General features: G+C 44.2%; 1 protein-coding gene across 1 annotated transcript in view; it reads left to right on the top strand.

Annotated features, from left to right (window-relative positions):
• Positions 1-12,497, top strand: part of NUP160 (nucleoporin 160) — a 39,873-nt gene extending 27,376 nt beyond the window's left edge. Inside the window, exons 21-36 of the mRNA XM_044270349.1 lie at positions 1,692-1,761; positions 2,020-2,118; positions 2,276-2,395; positions 3,752-3,847; positions 3,935-4,029; positions 4,465-4,561; positions 4,642-4,747; positions 5,997-6,157; positions 6,706-6,766; positions 7,137-7,247; positions 8,213-8,336; positions 8,454-8,555; positions 9,575-9,716; positions 9,948-10,073; positions 10,857-10,961; positions 12,305-12,497. Of these exons, the coding sequence (XP_044126284.1) occupies positions 1,692-1,761; positions 2,020-2,118; positions 2,276-2,395; positions 3,752-3,847; positions 3,935-4,029; positions 4,465-4,561; positions 4,642-4,747; positions 5,997-6,157; positions 6,706-6,766; positions 7,137-7,247; positions 8,213-8,336; positions 8,454-8,555; positions 9,575-9,716; positions 9,948-10,073; positions 10,857-10,961; positions 12,305-12,394 (1,705 nt within the window). The 3' untranslated portion in view covers positions 12,395-12,497. The remainder of the gene's footprint in view (positions 1-1,691; positions 1,762-2,019; positions 2,119-2,275; positions 2,396-3,751; positions 3,848-3,934; positions 4,030-4,464; positions 4,562-4,641; positions 4,748-5,996; positions 6,158-6,705; positions 6,767-7,136; positions 7,248-8,212; positions 8,337-8,453; positions 8,556-9,574; positions 9,717-9,947; positions 10,074-10,856; positions 10,962-12,304) is intronic.
• Positions 12,498-14,793: the final 2,296 nt, after the last annotated feature.

Below are 14,793 nucleotides of genomic sequence, written 5' to 3'. Positions count from 1 at the left end.
ACTTTTGTATAGTGTTCACTGGTTGTAATGGACACGGATCCTTTATATATTATATATGCACATAAACATTTATGTACACTGCTGAGATCATGTGACCAGATTGAAAACATGTGTAATCACTGATTGCAATTCACTTGTATTGGAGTGTGGGTATACATACCCTGTCATTTGCACTGTTATGTAGCTTGATAAAGGCCTCATTGAGCAGGCCGAAACGTCGCTTGGATTAAAGTTTGGGGTCTTCACCCGTTCACTGAAAGCTGGAAGTGCTGCCTCGTTATTTATTTTATATATATATATATATAATATATATATATATATATATATATATATATATATATATATATATTATATTATATGTGTGTGTATATGTATATATATATATTATATGTGTGTGTGTATATATGTATATATATATATATATATATATATATATATATATGCAAATGAGCCTCTAGGAGCAACGGGGCGTTGCGGTTACACCTAGAGGCTCTGCTCTCTCTGCAAGTGCTGCACCCTCTCCACTTTGACAGGGCCAGGCAAGGTAAACGTCATCACACCTGGCCCAGTCAAAGTGCAGAGACTGCTACAGTTGCAGAGAGCAGAGCCTCTAGGTGTAATGGCAACTCCCCTGTTGCTCCTAGAGGCTCATTTGCACACTTCATTTTTTCTCCAGCAATGCGGGCATACATGAACACGGCATCAACACGGATGCCTCCAGCTGCCAAGTGCACATGTAACAGGTCAGCCAGTGTCATAGGTACAAATCTGCTGACAGATGCCCTTTAAAGGTCCCACAAAGGTCCTCCTTGACCTATTCACACAATAGTAGGTAAATGTTTGTTTGCTTGGGGCCCCGCTGTTCCTCCTCACTGCACTAATGCATTTAGTAGGTATTTGAATGGAGGGGGTGGCCACACATCCGCTCTGCCGCTCCATTCAATTCCTGTTGAGCCAGCGGAAGCATTCATGTTTTGTACTTGGTTTGCGCCAGCCCCATAGACACATGGGGCCCCACGGCTCGACTGCCGTACATTTCAAACTCCTCTTCACTGCATTGTCAGACAGGTAATTGCTAAGATGTTACTACAGACTAAAGCTAGCTCTCCACATATAATATGAGTTGACGGGGTTCCTTTGGCCATCTCCCAGAAACATCCATGCTTGGTTATTTCAGTAGGGGGAGGGAGTGGATTGGTTAATATCTAACCTGTTTAACCCTTGTTGTAACGGCCATGTAATCTCCATACATATTGTTATGGGTGTAACTGTCAGGATATCGAATATATCAGGCCAGATTAAAGATTTGTCTAGAATTAGAAAAACATGGCCGATTTCTTTCTAAAACTGCACCTAACATGCATTGGACCAGCTGCAGTTTGCTCCACGGAGGCTGCCCGGGTGCTGCTAGGCAGAGAAAACGCAGCGAAAGACTGAGGGTCCCAGAGGTTTCAGTGGTCATGTATTGGCTTCGTTATCAGCAAGTATCAAATGCTGGCTATATCCCCTCATTTGACAGTGTTGTGGGTGGACACAATTGGCGACTTTTCAGTTCTGCAATCACTTTTTGCTATGTGACCAAATGTCGTTTTACACTCGCGGGAATTCCATTATTTTAATGCTGCAAGGAAATATTTTGTGTGTTCACTAGTATGAAATATTTCCACTCCTTAACGATATTAAACTACTAGTTGGGCCAGTAACCCCGGCTTTCTTTTTCCAGAGTGCTTGATGAGAAGCTGTCAGTATACCCAACTGCAGGTAGGTTCCCCGTTATCGCATGCTGATCCCCTAACCCGTATGTGTGCCCGTAAATGATTGGTGATCCGTCATTACTGCAGGAACAGGGGCCATGTATTTTCTGGGGTGGGGGATTTATAGTGCAAGAACTAATACTCCCACTATAAACTGTTATAGAAGATAATTTTTGCCAATTTTCCACTGAAGCTCGTCAGTGTTGTGCATGGCGTAAGTGCACATTGTGTAATGTATTTTCTTTATTTTTTCTTGTATCCATAGGAGTATGTGCGTCTTCTGCAGCCATGGTGTCAAGTCAATGCTGGCTCTTGTCTTTTTATGATGGGGCAGTGTTATCTGGTCACTGGTGAAGGTCACAAGGTAAGGACATGGTGCTGGTTAATTGTCCTCATACTTCCTGTACATGCGCTTTTTTATTGGGCAAGTCCTAGATGAGCATGTACCATAGAGGGACCACATTGCTTGGCTCATTAGCCTTACACAGCATTGATTTCTTGTTACATTGCAATTCTTCCAGGCTCTCGAATGCTTTTCCAAAGCTGCTTCTGAAGTGGAGCGGGAGGATTTTCTGGAGAAATTGATTCACGTGGAGGAAGAGGATTCTCCTTCTTCTGCCCGTCTTCAGTATTATAACAGAGTAAGATTATTTGTGCCAAGTAGAAGGTAGAATACATATTATTGATCACAAGCATCTGGCAGTGGCTTTCTTCCCTCTCCCGATTGATAACACATAGGATTGGCCGGACCGTATGTGTATGGAGGAGTCAGGAAAGATAGTTGTAAAGCCGGCCATACAGATTCAATAGCTGTCGGCTGACCGACTGTTCTACCGACAGCTATTAAATCTGTGTGGCCGGGTGTAACGTTATACTTCCCTACCTCGTGTGATTTTCCCTACCCTCGTCACTTCCGGTCGCACTGGACATGACATGAGGAGGTGTGCCGCGCAGGCGCACAACGACGGGTTAGGGAAATATCACAGCAGAGTGCGCATGCGCCGGGAGCCTCGCCAGCGGTTAGGGTAGGGAAAAAGTATGGGCCAGTGCGCAGGCACGGTGATCGGATGGATGTTCTCAGCTGGACACCGGCCGCATGCGTCGGGAGCCTCACCAGCGGTTAGGGAAGGGAAAAATTACATACAGGCCAGTGCCAGCTGAGAACATCCATCCGATCACCACGCCTGCGCACTGGCCCATAAATTGTCCCTAACCGCTGGCGAGGCTCCTGGCGCATGAGCACTCTGCTGTGAAATTTCCCTAACCCGTCGCTGTGTGCCTGCGCGGCACACCTCCTCGCGTCATGTCCGGTGCGATCGGAAGTGACGAGGGTAGGGCAATCTCACGAGGTAGGGAAGTATAACGTTACACATGCTCATTGCATTAAAGTAGTTTTCTGAGAGTTCCTGAGGATGGGTCATCAATATTAGATTGGTGGGGATCCATCTCTGGGCATCCCCTCCAGTCAGCCTCACCAGGGAGCTATGACCCTCACACAGCCTACCAAGCACAGCGCTGTCCATTGTATCGTGGCTGTGCTTGGTATTGTAACTCGGATCCATTCACTTGAATGGGACTGAGCTGTGCCTAGCTGTGATGGCTAACCTCTGGCACTTCAGCTGTGTTAAAACTACAACTCCCACTTGCTTGGCTGTTCTCAGAACTCCATAGAAATGAAGGGAGCATGTTGGGAATTGTAGTTTCACCACAGCTGGAGTGCCGTAGTTTAGCCATCACTGGATGAAATAGATGAATGTGACATCACTGGTGTAAGAAGAGGCCACAACCTCTTCAAAGGGGTGCTGGGTGTTGGACCCCCACCGATCAGATATTGATGACCTACCCTGATCATAGGTCACCAACATCAAACTCACAGAAAACATGGGCTTTCCTGAGGATATAGTTTTGCTTGATGAGCAATTGCTAAATGGATGCGTTGACGACCCCTCCCCTGTATTCTGCTGAAGGTGTCGATAAATTCTTTCATTTAATTCTAGGTTTTGCGTCTTCTGGAAGGTGTGGGTTTGCCAGAATTGGTGATTCAATTAGCCACCTTGGCTATTACAGAGACCGCTGAAGACTTGAAAAGTCAGGTACTAAGATTATATCTCTTATTGCAGTTTCTTGATGCTTTATTTTTATTTCTTCCACATGATGAGATGGTTTAAACTTTTCCTTAGGCAACTTTGAGGACACGTATCTTCAAGTATCACTTGGATTTGGGACACAACAGTCAAGCTTATGATGCGCTCACACTTATTCCTGATCACAGCAGGTAGAGTAGATGTCTCCAGAACGATCTTGAGCTGCAGCTGTATGTTTCATTTGCATCTAAAGATCTTTTTTTTTCCCCCTGAATATTTTCCATTAGAAATAAGAAAATGACTTGTGTTTGTTGGATCCTGTATTAATTATTTAAGCTACTTTGATACTGCACTTTGCCGTATAGATCAGGGTTATTTCCCGACCTCCAGCAATGATGGATGCTTACAGTGGCATCTGTCACCCATAGACTACCATGTAAAAAAAAAAAAAGCTGCTTTGGGATACCGGTGTATGACCATAGTTTCCCACTTGTTTAAATGCATTGACCTTCTCAGCAGATGCGTTTTCAGAACAGGTTGTCCTGAGTTGACAATTGTCTATACACCATTTTACTTCTTCTTTACTTGTTTCTAATCTTTCCGTCCCTTCGCCTCCTATTTGTTAGGCAACTGGACTGCTTGCGGCAATTGGTTATAGTCCTGTGTGAACGTTCACAGCTCCAAGAACTTGTCGATTTTCCTTATGTGAACCTACAGAATGAGGTAAGTATTGTACCTGCTGGGAGCATTGTCTTTTATGGTGAATTGGTTTGCATTTAATTGTTCTATCTTTATCATATCAGGTTGTTAATATCATTGAAGCTCGAGCTCGCGCTGTTGATCTAATGACCCATAATTACTATGAGCTCCTTTATGCTTTCCATATTCATCGGCACAACTATCGGAAAGGTATCGTCCTCTATTGCCTGTGATTTTCTTTACTTTTATATATAATTTTCTTAGAGGCCCTGTGGACTCTTAAAGGGGTTGTCCAAGTTATATTTATTGATGACCTTTTCTCAGGATAGGTCATATATATCAGATCCGACACCCCCGCCGATGAAGCTTTTTGAAGAGAAGCTGCGCTCCGTGCCAGCGCTGCCTACTCTTTACTGTTTACCTTACCGCCGTTGCGTCTGCAGCAGTGAGCAGGTGTAATTACACCTAACCATCCCATTCATTTCAATGGGACACATCATTCCCATACACTTGTATAGGAGCGAACCGTACCATTGAAATGAATGGGGCGGCTTGGGTGTAATTACACCTGCTCACAGCTGCAGATGACACGGCGAGCAGGTAAACAGTGAAGAGGAGGCAGCGCTGGCACGGCGCGCGCCTTCTCTTCAAACAGCCGATCGGCGGGGGTGTCGGCCGATCTGATATTGATGACCTAACTTGGACAACCCCTTTAAGTGTTTATTTTAATAAATGTTTGTATTCCACATGTTGAATAGGCATTCCTCTGTTATTTCTCCTAAACAAGTATGTATAAATTGACAATTGAGCATTACCATTTTACGCTCCTTGTCAATCGGGAATGTCCGTGTTCTGATTGGCACTGTGCAGTCAGCGCTGACACTATCAGACTATGTAGTGACACCTCTTTGACAGGGGAATGATAACACCCAGTTGTCAATTTATTTCCTAATAAAGGTTCAGGAGGAATAACAGAGGAACTGCACACGGAACACTAATTTCTTACGAAAAGATGCTCCAGCCATAGTGTTGAGCGAACTTGTGTTTTCAAGGTCGGCGTACAAGGTTCGGGTTATCTAACAATTCCGTTATGGATTCCGCTACCATGGATCAAAACTTATGGTCAGTGGTAGCGGAATTCATAAAAGTTACCTGGAATATCAGAAGATTGTGTACAGGACCTATTAGAGAAATTCTCTAACAAATGACATTTACCAATACAGTATCCTTATAATTACTGTGCATCTAGGAAAAGCGTGAGGGGATCACCAGACAGAGCATTTGAACACTAGGAATGATTGCTTCTGTCTGGATGATCAAACATAAAGCAGTGACGTAAATTTATCTACCATTTAAAAATTTCTCTTGAATGCATATGGCTTTAGGACATCAGCCCAATATACTATTTTACACCCAAAAAAAAGTAACTATAAATTTGCCCTTTTTTTCACTTTCTCAGCTGGCACAGTGATGTTTGAATACGGGATGCGTCTTGGCAGAGAAGTCCGAACCCTTATTGGTCTTCAGAAGCAAGTCAATGCTTACCTAGCATGTCTGAATTGTCTGCGGCTTATCCGCCCTGAATATGCCTGGATTGTGCAACCTGCACCAGGAGCCGTGGTAAAGAAATACATTATTTTTTTATATTTAAAGGGGCGTTTCCAAGTGAACTGTAAGTCTCTGGATATTGCTTTTATATACTTGTTATGGCGCCCCCTACTGTGTTATATGTATTCATGCCCTCTCTGAACATTCACCTAATGTGTCTTGGGTTGGGCTAAGGTCAGTCCTGCTGTCTGGATCATCTTGTGCAGTCAGTGGAGTAATTCACCTAACGTCCGCATAATATTAGGTGTGCGTTCAAAGAGGGTAATGTAGAGTATTAGTGTACAAGGTAACAAGGCCCAGTCATTTACAGTGGAGGCTGACCTATAGAACATAAAATAAATGCCCTTTTGAACTTGTCTGAAAACCATCACTTGACCGCCACGGCACTGCCTTTCTGCTGTGGGCTTTATCAAGCATAGTTTACATTGGAAACATTTTGGGGCTCATTTCTCACCTATGTGTTTATTTATTTTAAAAAAAATTGATGTCATCCAACTCTCAAATTATTTTATCTTTTTATAAAAATGTAATTTTTTAAAATATATTTTTTTCATTTCAAGTATGAGCGTCCAGGAGCCTCTCCAAAACGCAACCACGAAGGGGAATCTGCGCCCCTGCCCAGTAAGTGTATTTCTCAGCTCTTTTCCCTTTCTTGGGGCTCATGCACACAACCATTGGGTGTTTTGTGATCTGCAAAACACAGATACCTGCTGCTTGCATTCTGCATTTTGCAGAATGGAGGGGCGGCATCTAATAGAACAGTCCTATCCTTGTCTGTAATGCGGACAATAATAGGACATGGTCTATTTTTTTTTACGGACATGGAATGCCCATGAAGTCATTTATGATTTTTCTGCGGCCCCATAGAAGTAAAAGGTTCTGCATCCGGCAAAAGAAACAGAATGGACATGGAGAACATATTATTTTATATTTTTTCTCGTGTGCGTGAGCCCTAATTTTGTATGAATCCTAGCTGTTATTCCTTTAACAGGTGGAAATCAGGTTGAGATTCTGGAGCTCCGAGATTTAGAGAAGGAATACATCCTGGCCCGGACACGGTTGACATTGGCTCAGCATGATAACAGTGCAGCAGCAATAGCGGGTAAGGATCCAGTGGATGCTGGAACATGTCAGACACACAGTAAAAAAAAAAAAAGCTAAAATCTAGCGACCTGGAGACGTATCTGGTTCTTTATGCAACTATATGTGGAGTTAAAATTGCAGGTCGAATTGACACTAAACAATTTGCTGCTGGACCATAGTGTTCATAGTCCTTTTGGGGATTAGTCTTTAAACCCATTAGGGCCATGAATCCCAGATTTTTGAAAATGTTCCCTATTAAAGCTGTTGTCTAATAAAATTAACCCATGCCGCTATGCGTTATTAGGCCATATGAATGTTATAGAATGATTTACCTCTTTACTGTGAGCTAGAACGCAGGGCAGCCCCGCTTCTGAAGGATCTGGTCCGTCCATGGACTTACATGGTCAGCGGTTCTTTTGATAGGCTTTTATATAATGTTACACTTCCCATGTAGCGGCCGCTGTCAGTTAGTAGGTTTACTGTAGGTACAGTAATAGGCCCTTTACACTTAACATAGGGCAATTCATCGCTTGTTCATCAGGTAATTGGATATGTAATGCGGTCACCTAAATCATGCTTTGCTGGCAGCGGCTTGTGCAGTGTAATCAGCGCTCTGCTGCCAGCAAACAATGATTCTGTATGGGGACAGGCAATGGCATTAGTGATTGCTCCGTCCCATACTGTGGGTGAGTCTCCTCCACTGACGAGCAGGCGATTGTGGGGAAGGAACGCTTCCTTCCCAACAATCGTCTGCTCAGTTGAGCAATGTAAAGGGGTCTTAAGATGTGGTTTCCTCCAGAGAAAAGAACCAGTTGCTGATGGTTGGAGTAGCTGGACCCACACCTGCATTTGTGAGACCATTTCAATCTAGGTTAACTTTAAATGATACAAATGACTGTATTTAGGTGTTCCTTGTTTTACTTTGCTTTATACACTTGATATTTTTGCCCTTGCCAAAAACGTTGAATTGTCACTCGTTTGCAGGAAGCGCGTCTGCTGAAGAAATGGTGTCTCTCTTGGTGCAGGTCGGTTTGTTTGATACAGCGATATCACTCTGCCAAACCTTCAAACTCTCCCTCATACCCGTGTTTGAGAGCCTTACGTACAAGTAAGTGACTTGGAGACTTTCACTGGTTTCAGAGCTGCTCATCAGTGTGTTGTGCGTGTACAGCAATCACTCTGCCTATGGAGTTACACAGTAATAATTCGGTTCTGCCTTTATCAGATGCATCAAGTTGCAGAACAGTGGAGAAGCTGTTCAGGCGGAAGCTTGGCGATGGCTGGCAGAAAATCAGCTGCTTTCTGTGGTTACTACCAAAGAGTCAAGGTATGGTACTGTTCCTTTTTCTGGCAATAAAAAAAAAATATATCTTATCTAGACTTCTTGACTTATTGTATTATTATGACTGGGTTTTTAACAAGAAACCTTGATAAAAATTTTCCATTGTAATTATTTATTAGGAATTTTGTATTTTTTTTGCAGACTGATAAATAACTAAACAGCAGCCTATATCTATGTGCTCTGCTTCAACTCCTTACCCTGTATATTCTAGTGCCACGCCTGTGAAAACAGCTGATTGGTGGGGGTGGCATACCCCAACTGATCTTATATTGTCTAACCTGAGGATAGTTCATTAGTATCTGTAGCCCGGACAACCCCTTTTTAAGAGGTTTTCCGGGCTATTGATGACCTATCGTCAGGATAGGTCATAAATATGAGATCGGCGTGCACACGCCATCTCCTTTCTCTCTCGCTGCCTCTGCTGCTGTCTATGGCAAAGACCATAGACATCATGCAACGGACAGGAAGAGATGAGGGAGATGGCACGCGCTGTCTCCTCATACAGCTGATCGGTGGGGCTGCTGGGTGTCGGACCCCCGCTAATCTGATATTGATGACCAATCCTGAGGATAGGTCATCAATAGTAAAAGCCTGAAAACCTCTTTCAGCCATTTTAAGTCTTTGGGCCCCATTCACTGATCTGAATATGATGCGGATCTTGATCCACTTAAAATCTGTCTCCAATGCAAGTGAAATTGTTTTCTGCAACCCCATTCACATGCACTTTCTGTGCCTATTTTATTCCACACAAGGACAAAACTAATTATTCTTGCAGATGCCACACAGATTCCCTCCATTCCCATTGCCCCCATTGAATGCTGCCAATCCTCATGCACATCTATGGTGCATCGAACTTCACACGTGTGACAGAAAGCGGACTGTCAGCTGTGGATTTCTGCCATGAGCCTTCTAGTCGCAATCTGTAAATCGGATTCATGAAGAAGCTCAGTGCATGTAGTTTAGGTCTACTAAAATTCTGACATTTAATTTATTTGTATCTCTAGTGCCACAGATGAAGCATGGAGGTTATTGATTTCCTATCTAGAGAAATACCATTCACAGAACAGCCAATACCATCGCTGCGTTATTGACAAGCTGCTGTCTCACGGGACCCCCCTGCCCAGCTGGTTAACTATCAGTTATAAGGTTTGTACTGTGTATTGTGCTTAGAGCGCTCTTTTCGGGCAGTAAGGAAGGTTTGAGGAGCTCCGAGGTGTAATCAGCCATGTACAGTGCTGTGACATTGCAGCGATGCATGTGTCTAAACAGTGAAAATTTCCTTATGCCAAATCTTAGTTTCTATAGGTTCAGTTACAGTATAAGACTGGTAATACTATCCAATACACTGCGTGATTTTATCCTTGCTTTCCTCATCAGGAAGTGGATGCAGCAGAGTTACTTCGACTTTATTTGAGGTATGATAATCTGGAAGAGGCGGCTGAGCTTGTGCTGGAATACGTAGATGCCATATTGGGGAAAGGTCACAAGGATTTTGGAATAGAGGTAAGTGTGTGTGACCATATATAATGATCTGAACCTTCATATACTACTTTTCCTAGTTCGTTCGCCTATGCCAACTTCAATGTACTCTCCCTCATTAAGGGTACTGCTACACTGCATGACCTTTTTTGTAATGATGGTCAATAGTTTCGCACTGCGACATGACAGTCGCACAAAACTCCATCCAAGTTGGATTTCTGTGTGACTGTTGTGACTCCATTGTCCATCTTTACTAAAAATGTTGCACGACACCTGTCGCAGTGTAGTTGTCCCCTTTTGTCATGCGACTTGTTGTCGTCGTGAAGCCTTACCCTAAAGGGGTTATGCAATCCGGTTAAAGAGTAATTGCCTGCATCAGCCATGTGCCATACACCATGCAGGTGCATGACACGTCTTTGCTGTAGCCAGTCGCGCTCCTCAGCGTTGGCCCGTTGAAGGCGACGCTTTGCTGCAGCTGTCATCTGCTGTATACCAGCATGTCACCGCTGTATGTAAACTGTCGGACCAGTGCCGCAGAGAGGAGCACTGGAGAAAGGAGTGAGTATAATTTTTGTCTTCTTATTTAGGCTGTTGATAGATTTTTAGTTATCTCAGACAACCCTTTCTTTATTTTTAAAAAAGGTTCTTCAGCAGCTGTAGTGCCTATTCGTTACTGTCTTGTAGCTGCTGCAGAACATCATATTTATGTCAATTTACAGAAAGGTGTATTTTATACCATGTAAACTCTATAATCGGTGTTCTACATGTGACTGAATTGTCTGTACTTATTACTTGCGTTCTCTCTAGTTGCCTCTGTCTGCATTGTCTCCATTGGTCTGGCTGCCCTATACCTCCATCGATCATCTCCTGCAAGCATTGGAAGAGAATAACAATAGTCGGCTAAACAGAGATGTGAGTAGCTGTATTTACTGTGTCATACATCAGGATGTAAAAGAGAAGATTTATGGGGTCCTACAATATTTTTGGGATTATAGGACAAGCATTTTTGCCAGATAATGGGAAATCCCATAAACCTGTCCCCTATTAAAATAAAAAATATAGGGTTCCGTTGACACTGCTGGCAGTAAATTAGATTTGATGGCAGGAATAGTGTCCGTCTGGTGCTGTTTGGATCTGTCATATGATAGATTAAAATTGTGTACAGTACACGTGAGAGCAGATCCTTCACGTAACACTAAAGGTCCCTTTACACTAGCCAAAGATTGGCCAGATAACCACTAACGAGCGCTTGTACGAACGCTTGTTAGTGCCGCCAATTCTCTAATGAACGAGCAAAATGCTCGTTCATCTAGTAATGTGATCGTTTATGCCAGGGGTGCTCAACCTGCGGCCCTCCAGCTGTTCCAAAACTACAACTACTGGGGCATGCTGGGAGTTGTGGCCCTTCAGCTGTTGCAAAACTACAACTACTGGGGCATGCTGGGAGTTGTAGTTTTGCAACAGCTGGAGGGCCACAGGTTGAGCGTCCCTGGTTTATGCAGTCACCAAAATCAATGTTTGCCGACAGCAGATTGTTCCGCCTGCTGCCGGCAAACAATGATTCTGTATGAGGTCGTATAATGGTATTAGTGGAGATCGCTGCTTGTAAATGCAGTGTCTTGCTTCACTGATAAGCAGGCGCTTGCCGGGAGGGAACTCTTCCTTCCTGACAATCGCCTGTTAAATTGTTCACAGTAGAGGGACATTTTGGGTTCTGTTCACACTTGCTAGCTGCCTGGCTTCAGTTGTTTTTGCTGGTCCGAATAGCTTTACATTCTGCGGTATTGTATCCGGCTAAAACTGATGGAAACCTGAGTGATCCGTTATAAGTTAACGGGAAAAGACGGATCCGTTAACTCGATCTTATGATTGATTATAGCTGATCCTTTCTGTTCATTATGGCTGATGTAGGAAATAAAATAATGCCGCCAGTGTGTCATCCCTGCTTCCCAATGCAGATAGTCTTTGTAGATTCCCTGGGATTCTGTGGTTTACATCGTGGCGTGATACAATGCCATCCATAATGATTTCATGTCACGTGACCATGGTGACTGCCGGCTGTGCCGATATCTGATCATAGTGACGTAAATCACGATGGTCACACAATAGCAGATCATTGTGCCTGTGTAAAACCCTGGATCCACGTAGGCTGATGTGAGAGGGATGACTTAAAACGTGAAAGGGAAATATTCCGCAAAGCGAATTCTTCGGGATTTGTCCATTGCTCATTTAAACACTTCCCTTTTTCTCAACAGTTACTGGAGAAGCTTCGCGACAAACTCAATGACTACTTTGACAAACTTGGATCCTCCACCTCACATCTACTCGGCCTTCGAAGAAGCTAGCTTTCGTGTTTTTTCTTTTTTCATTTTTTTTTTTTTTTTTCATTTCAAATCTGTAATCGGTATTTTTTTGTAAAATAAAATAAAATATTTTCTATGTTCTCAAGTTCGAGAGAAATTCTTCTATTTCTCGCTTCACCAACCAGGATTTTACGCACTTTTATAACTGGAACATTAAGGCTAGGTCTACACGACGACATTTGTTGCGCGACAAAAAGTCGCGCGACAGATAGGGCGCAACAGTTGTCGCGCGACATTTTGTTGCACTAATGTCGCGCAACAATTTTTATAATGGCAGTCTATGGTGTCGCACTGCAACATGCGACATGTTGCGACTGCGACGCGACAGTCGCAGAAAAATCCATCTTGAATGGATTTTCTGCGACTGTCGCATCGCAGTCGCAACATGTCGCACGTTGCAGTGCGACACCATAGACTGCCATTATAAAAATTGTCGCGCGACATTGGTGCAACAAAATGTCGCACGACAAATGTCGTCGTGTAGACCTAGCCTAAGGGTTTGGGCCATTGAGGAACTCCCACAACCAAATTCCAAAATTAAAGGGGTTCTGCAACCAGTACATATTGATGACTTGGGGCTCAGTCACACTATCCATACGGATTCCGCAGACTCATTCAAACTTGGTTGGGTCCATGATCCATCCGCACCGCAAAAAATAGAACATGCTCTATTGTTTGTGCGGAGGCACAGAGAGAAATCCCACGAAAGAACTCTGTAGTGCTTCCATGGGATTCCATGCACCATGGTGGACCCATTCAAGCGCACACGGCCGGTGCCTGCTGTTTGCGGGCCGAAATACAGGCATGACCGAACAACGGCCGTGTGTATGAGCCCTTATCTTCAGGATAGGTCATCAATAGCTGATCGGTGGGGGTTTGACACCTGGCACCCCCTGCCGATCAGCTGTTTGAAGAGGAGACGGCGCTTGTGTGAGCACTTCCAGGTCTTTAAGATTACGCATTTGCGGACGTCTCAGCATCACATTGTAATTACAAGTGCTTGCTCCCGTCACGTGAATGGGATGAGCACTGTAAGTACACTGCGCTGCCACGGCAAGCAAGACGAGGCGCAGTGCGATCTTGAAGCGGAAGCAGCGCTTGCACGAGCACCACCTTCTCTTCAAACAGCTGATGGGCGGGGGTGCCAAGAGTCGGACCTCCCCAGTCAGATACTGATGACCTATCCTGAGGGTAGGTAATCAATATGTACTGGCTGCACGACTCCTTTTATAAGGGTTCTTGTAAAAAAAAAAAAAAAAAAAAAAGGTTGACCATGATATAAATCGCCTAACTGGGGGCGGCACTTTTCCTAGTTGTTCCCCTTTCTGTAGGAGGACATCTATAGGCTTTATAGGGCACATGGACGGGAGGCTGACTTATACAGTAGGTTCTGATATCGACGGCCATTATCTTTAAAGGGGTTCTGCAGTTTTTTAAGCTGATGACCTATTTTTCTGGATTGATCATCAGCATCTGATTGGCGGGGGTCCGACACCTGGGACCCCCGCCCATCAGCTGTTTGAGTAGGCAGCGGCGCTGGCAGTAGCGCTGCGGCCTTCTCGCTGTTTACCGCAGGCCCAGTGACGTCACGACTAGTATCACTGGCCTGGGCGGGGCTAAGCTCCATTCAAGTGTACAGACCTTAGCCCCGCCCAGGCCATTGATACTAGTCGTTATGTCACTGGGCCTGAGGGAAACCAAGAGAAGGCCGCGGCGCTCCTGGAGTGCCGTTGCCTTCTCAAACAGCTGATCAGCAGGGGACCCGGGTGTCGGACCCCCGCCGATCAGATGCTGATGATCTATCCAGAGGATAGGTCATCAGTTTAAAAGAACTGCAGAACCTCTTTAAAGATAAAGCCCGTTGATTCCAGAACCTACTGTATATGTCAGCCTCCCGTCCTAATGTCGGTACAAATGGGCCTCAAAGTGCAGAATTTCTCAGAAGTCACTACATACTGTACTGCATTTATTTCTAGTTCACACTGGCAGAGAGGAAAATAACAGGTTTTATCGTCCTCAGGTTTTTTTTTTTTTGTCTTCAGAATATCATCTAATAGAGGAAGAAACCTTCTGGGGTTTCATCACATTTTTAGGACTGCATATGACCTAGATCTGCGAGGACCTACATAGCGGTAGTTAAAGTGAAGATCTGCCGGAGTGCAGTGGTGGGAGTTTTGTCATAGGGATGAGGATTTTGTACATGGCACTGTTTTGGGGAGTCTGATGCAACTGGTTAGCGGGATCCTGCTAGGGCTCCCTTTCACTTTTTAGCATTATACTGACCATAGGGCTATATGGGGACTTTGGACCCAAAAATTTGTGCAATTTGTCTAGGACTTTGTGTCACAGGTATTTTAAAGGGGTATTCCGGTTATATTAAA

The sequence above is a fragment of the Bufo gargarizans genome, chromosome 10 (genome assembly GCF_014858855.1).
Source record: "Bufo gargarizans isolate SCDJY-AF-19 chromosome 10, ASM1485885v1, whole genome shotgun sequence".
Lineage (NCBI taxonomy): Eukaryota > Metazoa > Chordata > Amphibia > Anura > Bufonidae > Bufo > Bufo gargarizans.
The sequence above is the reverse complement of the archived record's forward strand: the minus strand, read 5'-3'. Positions and strand labels throughout refer to the sequence as shown.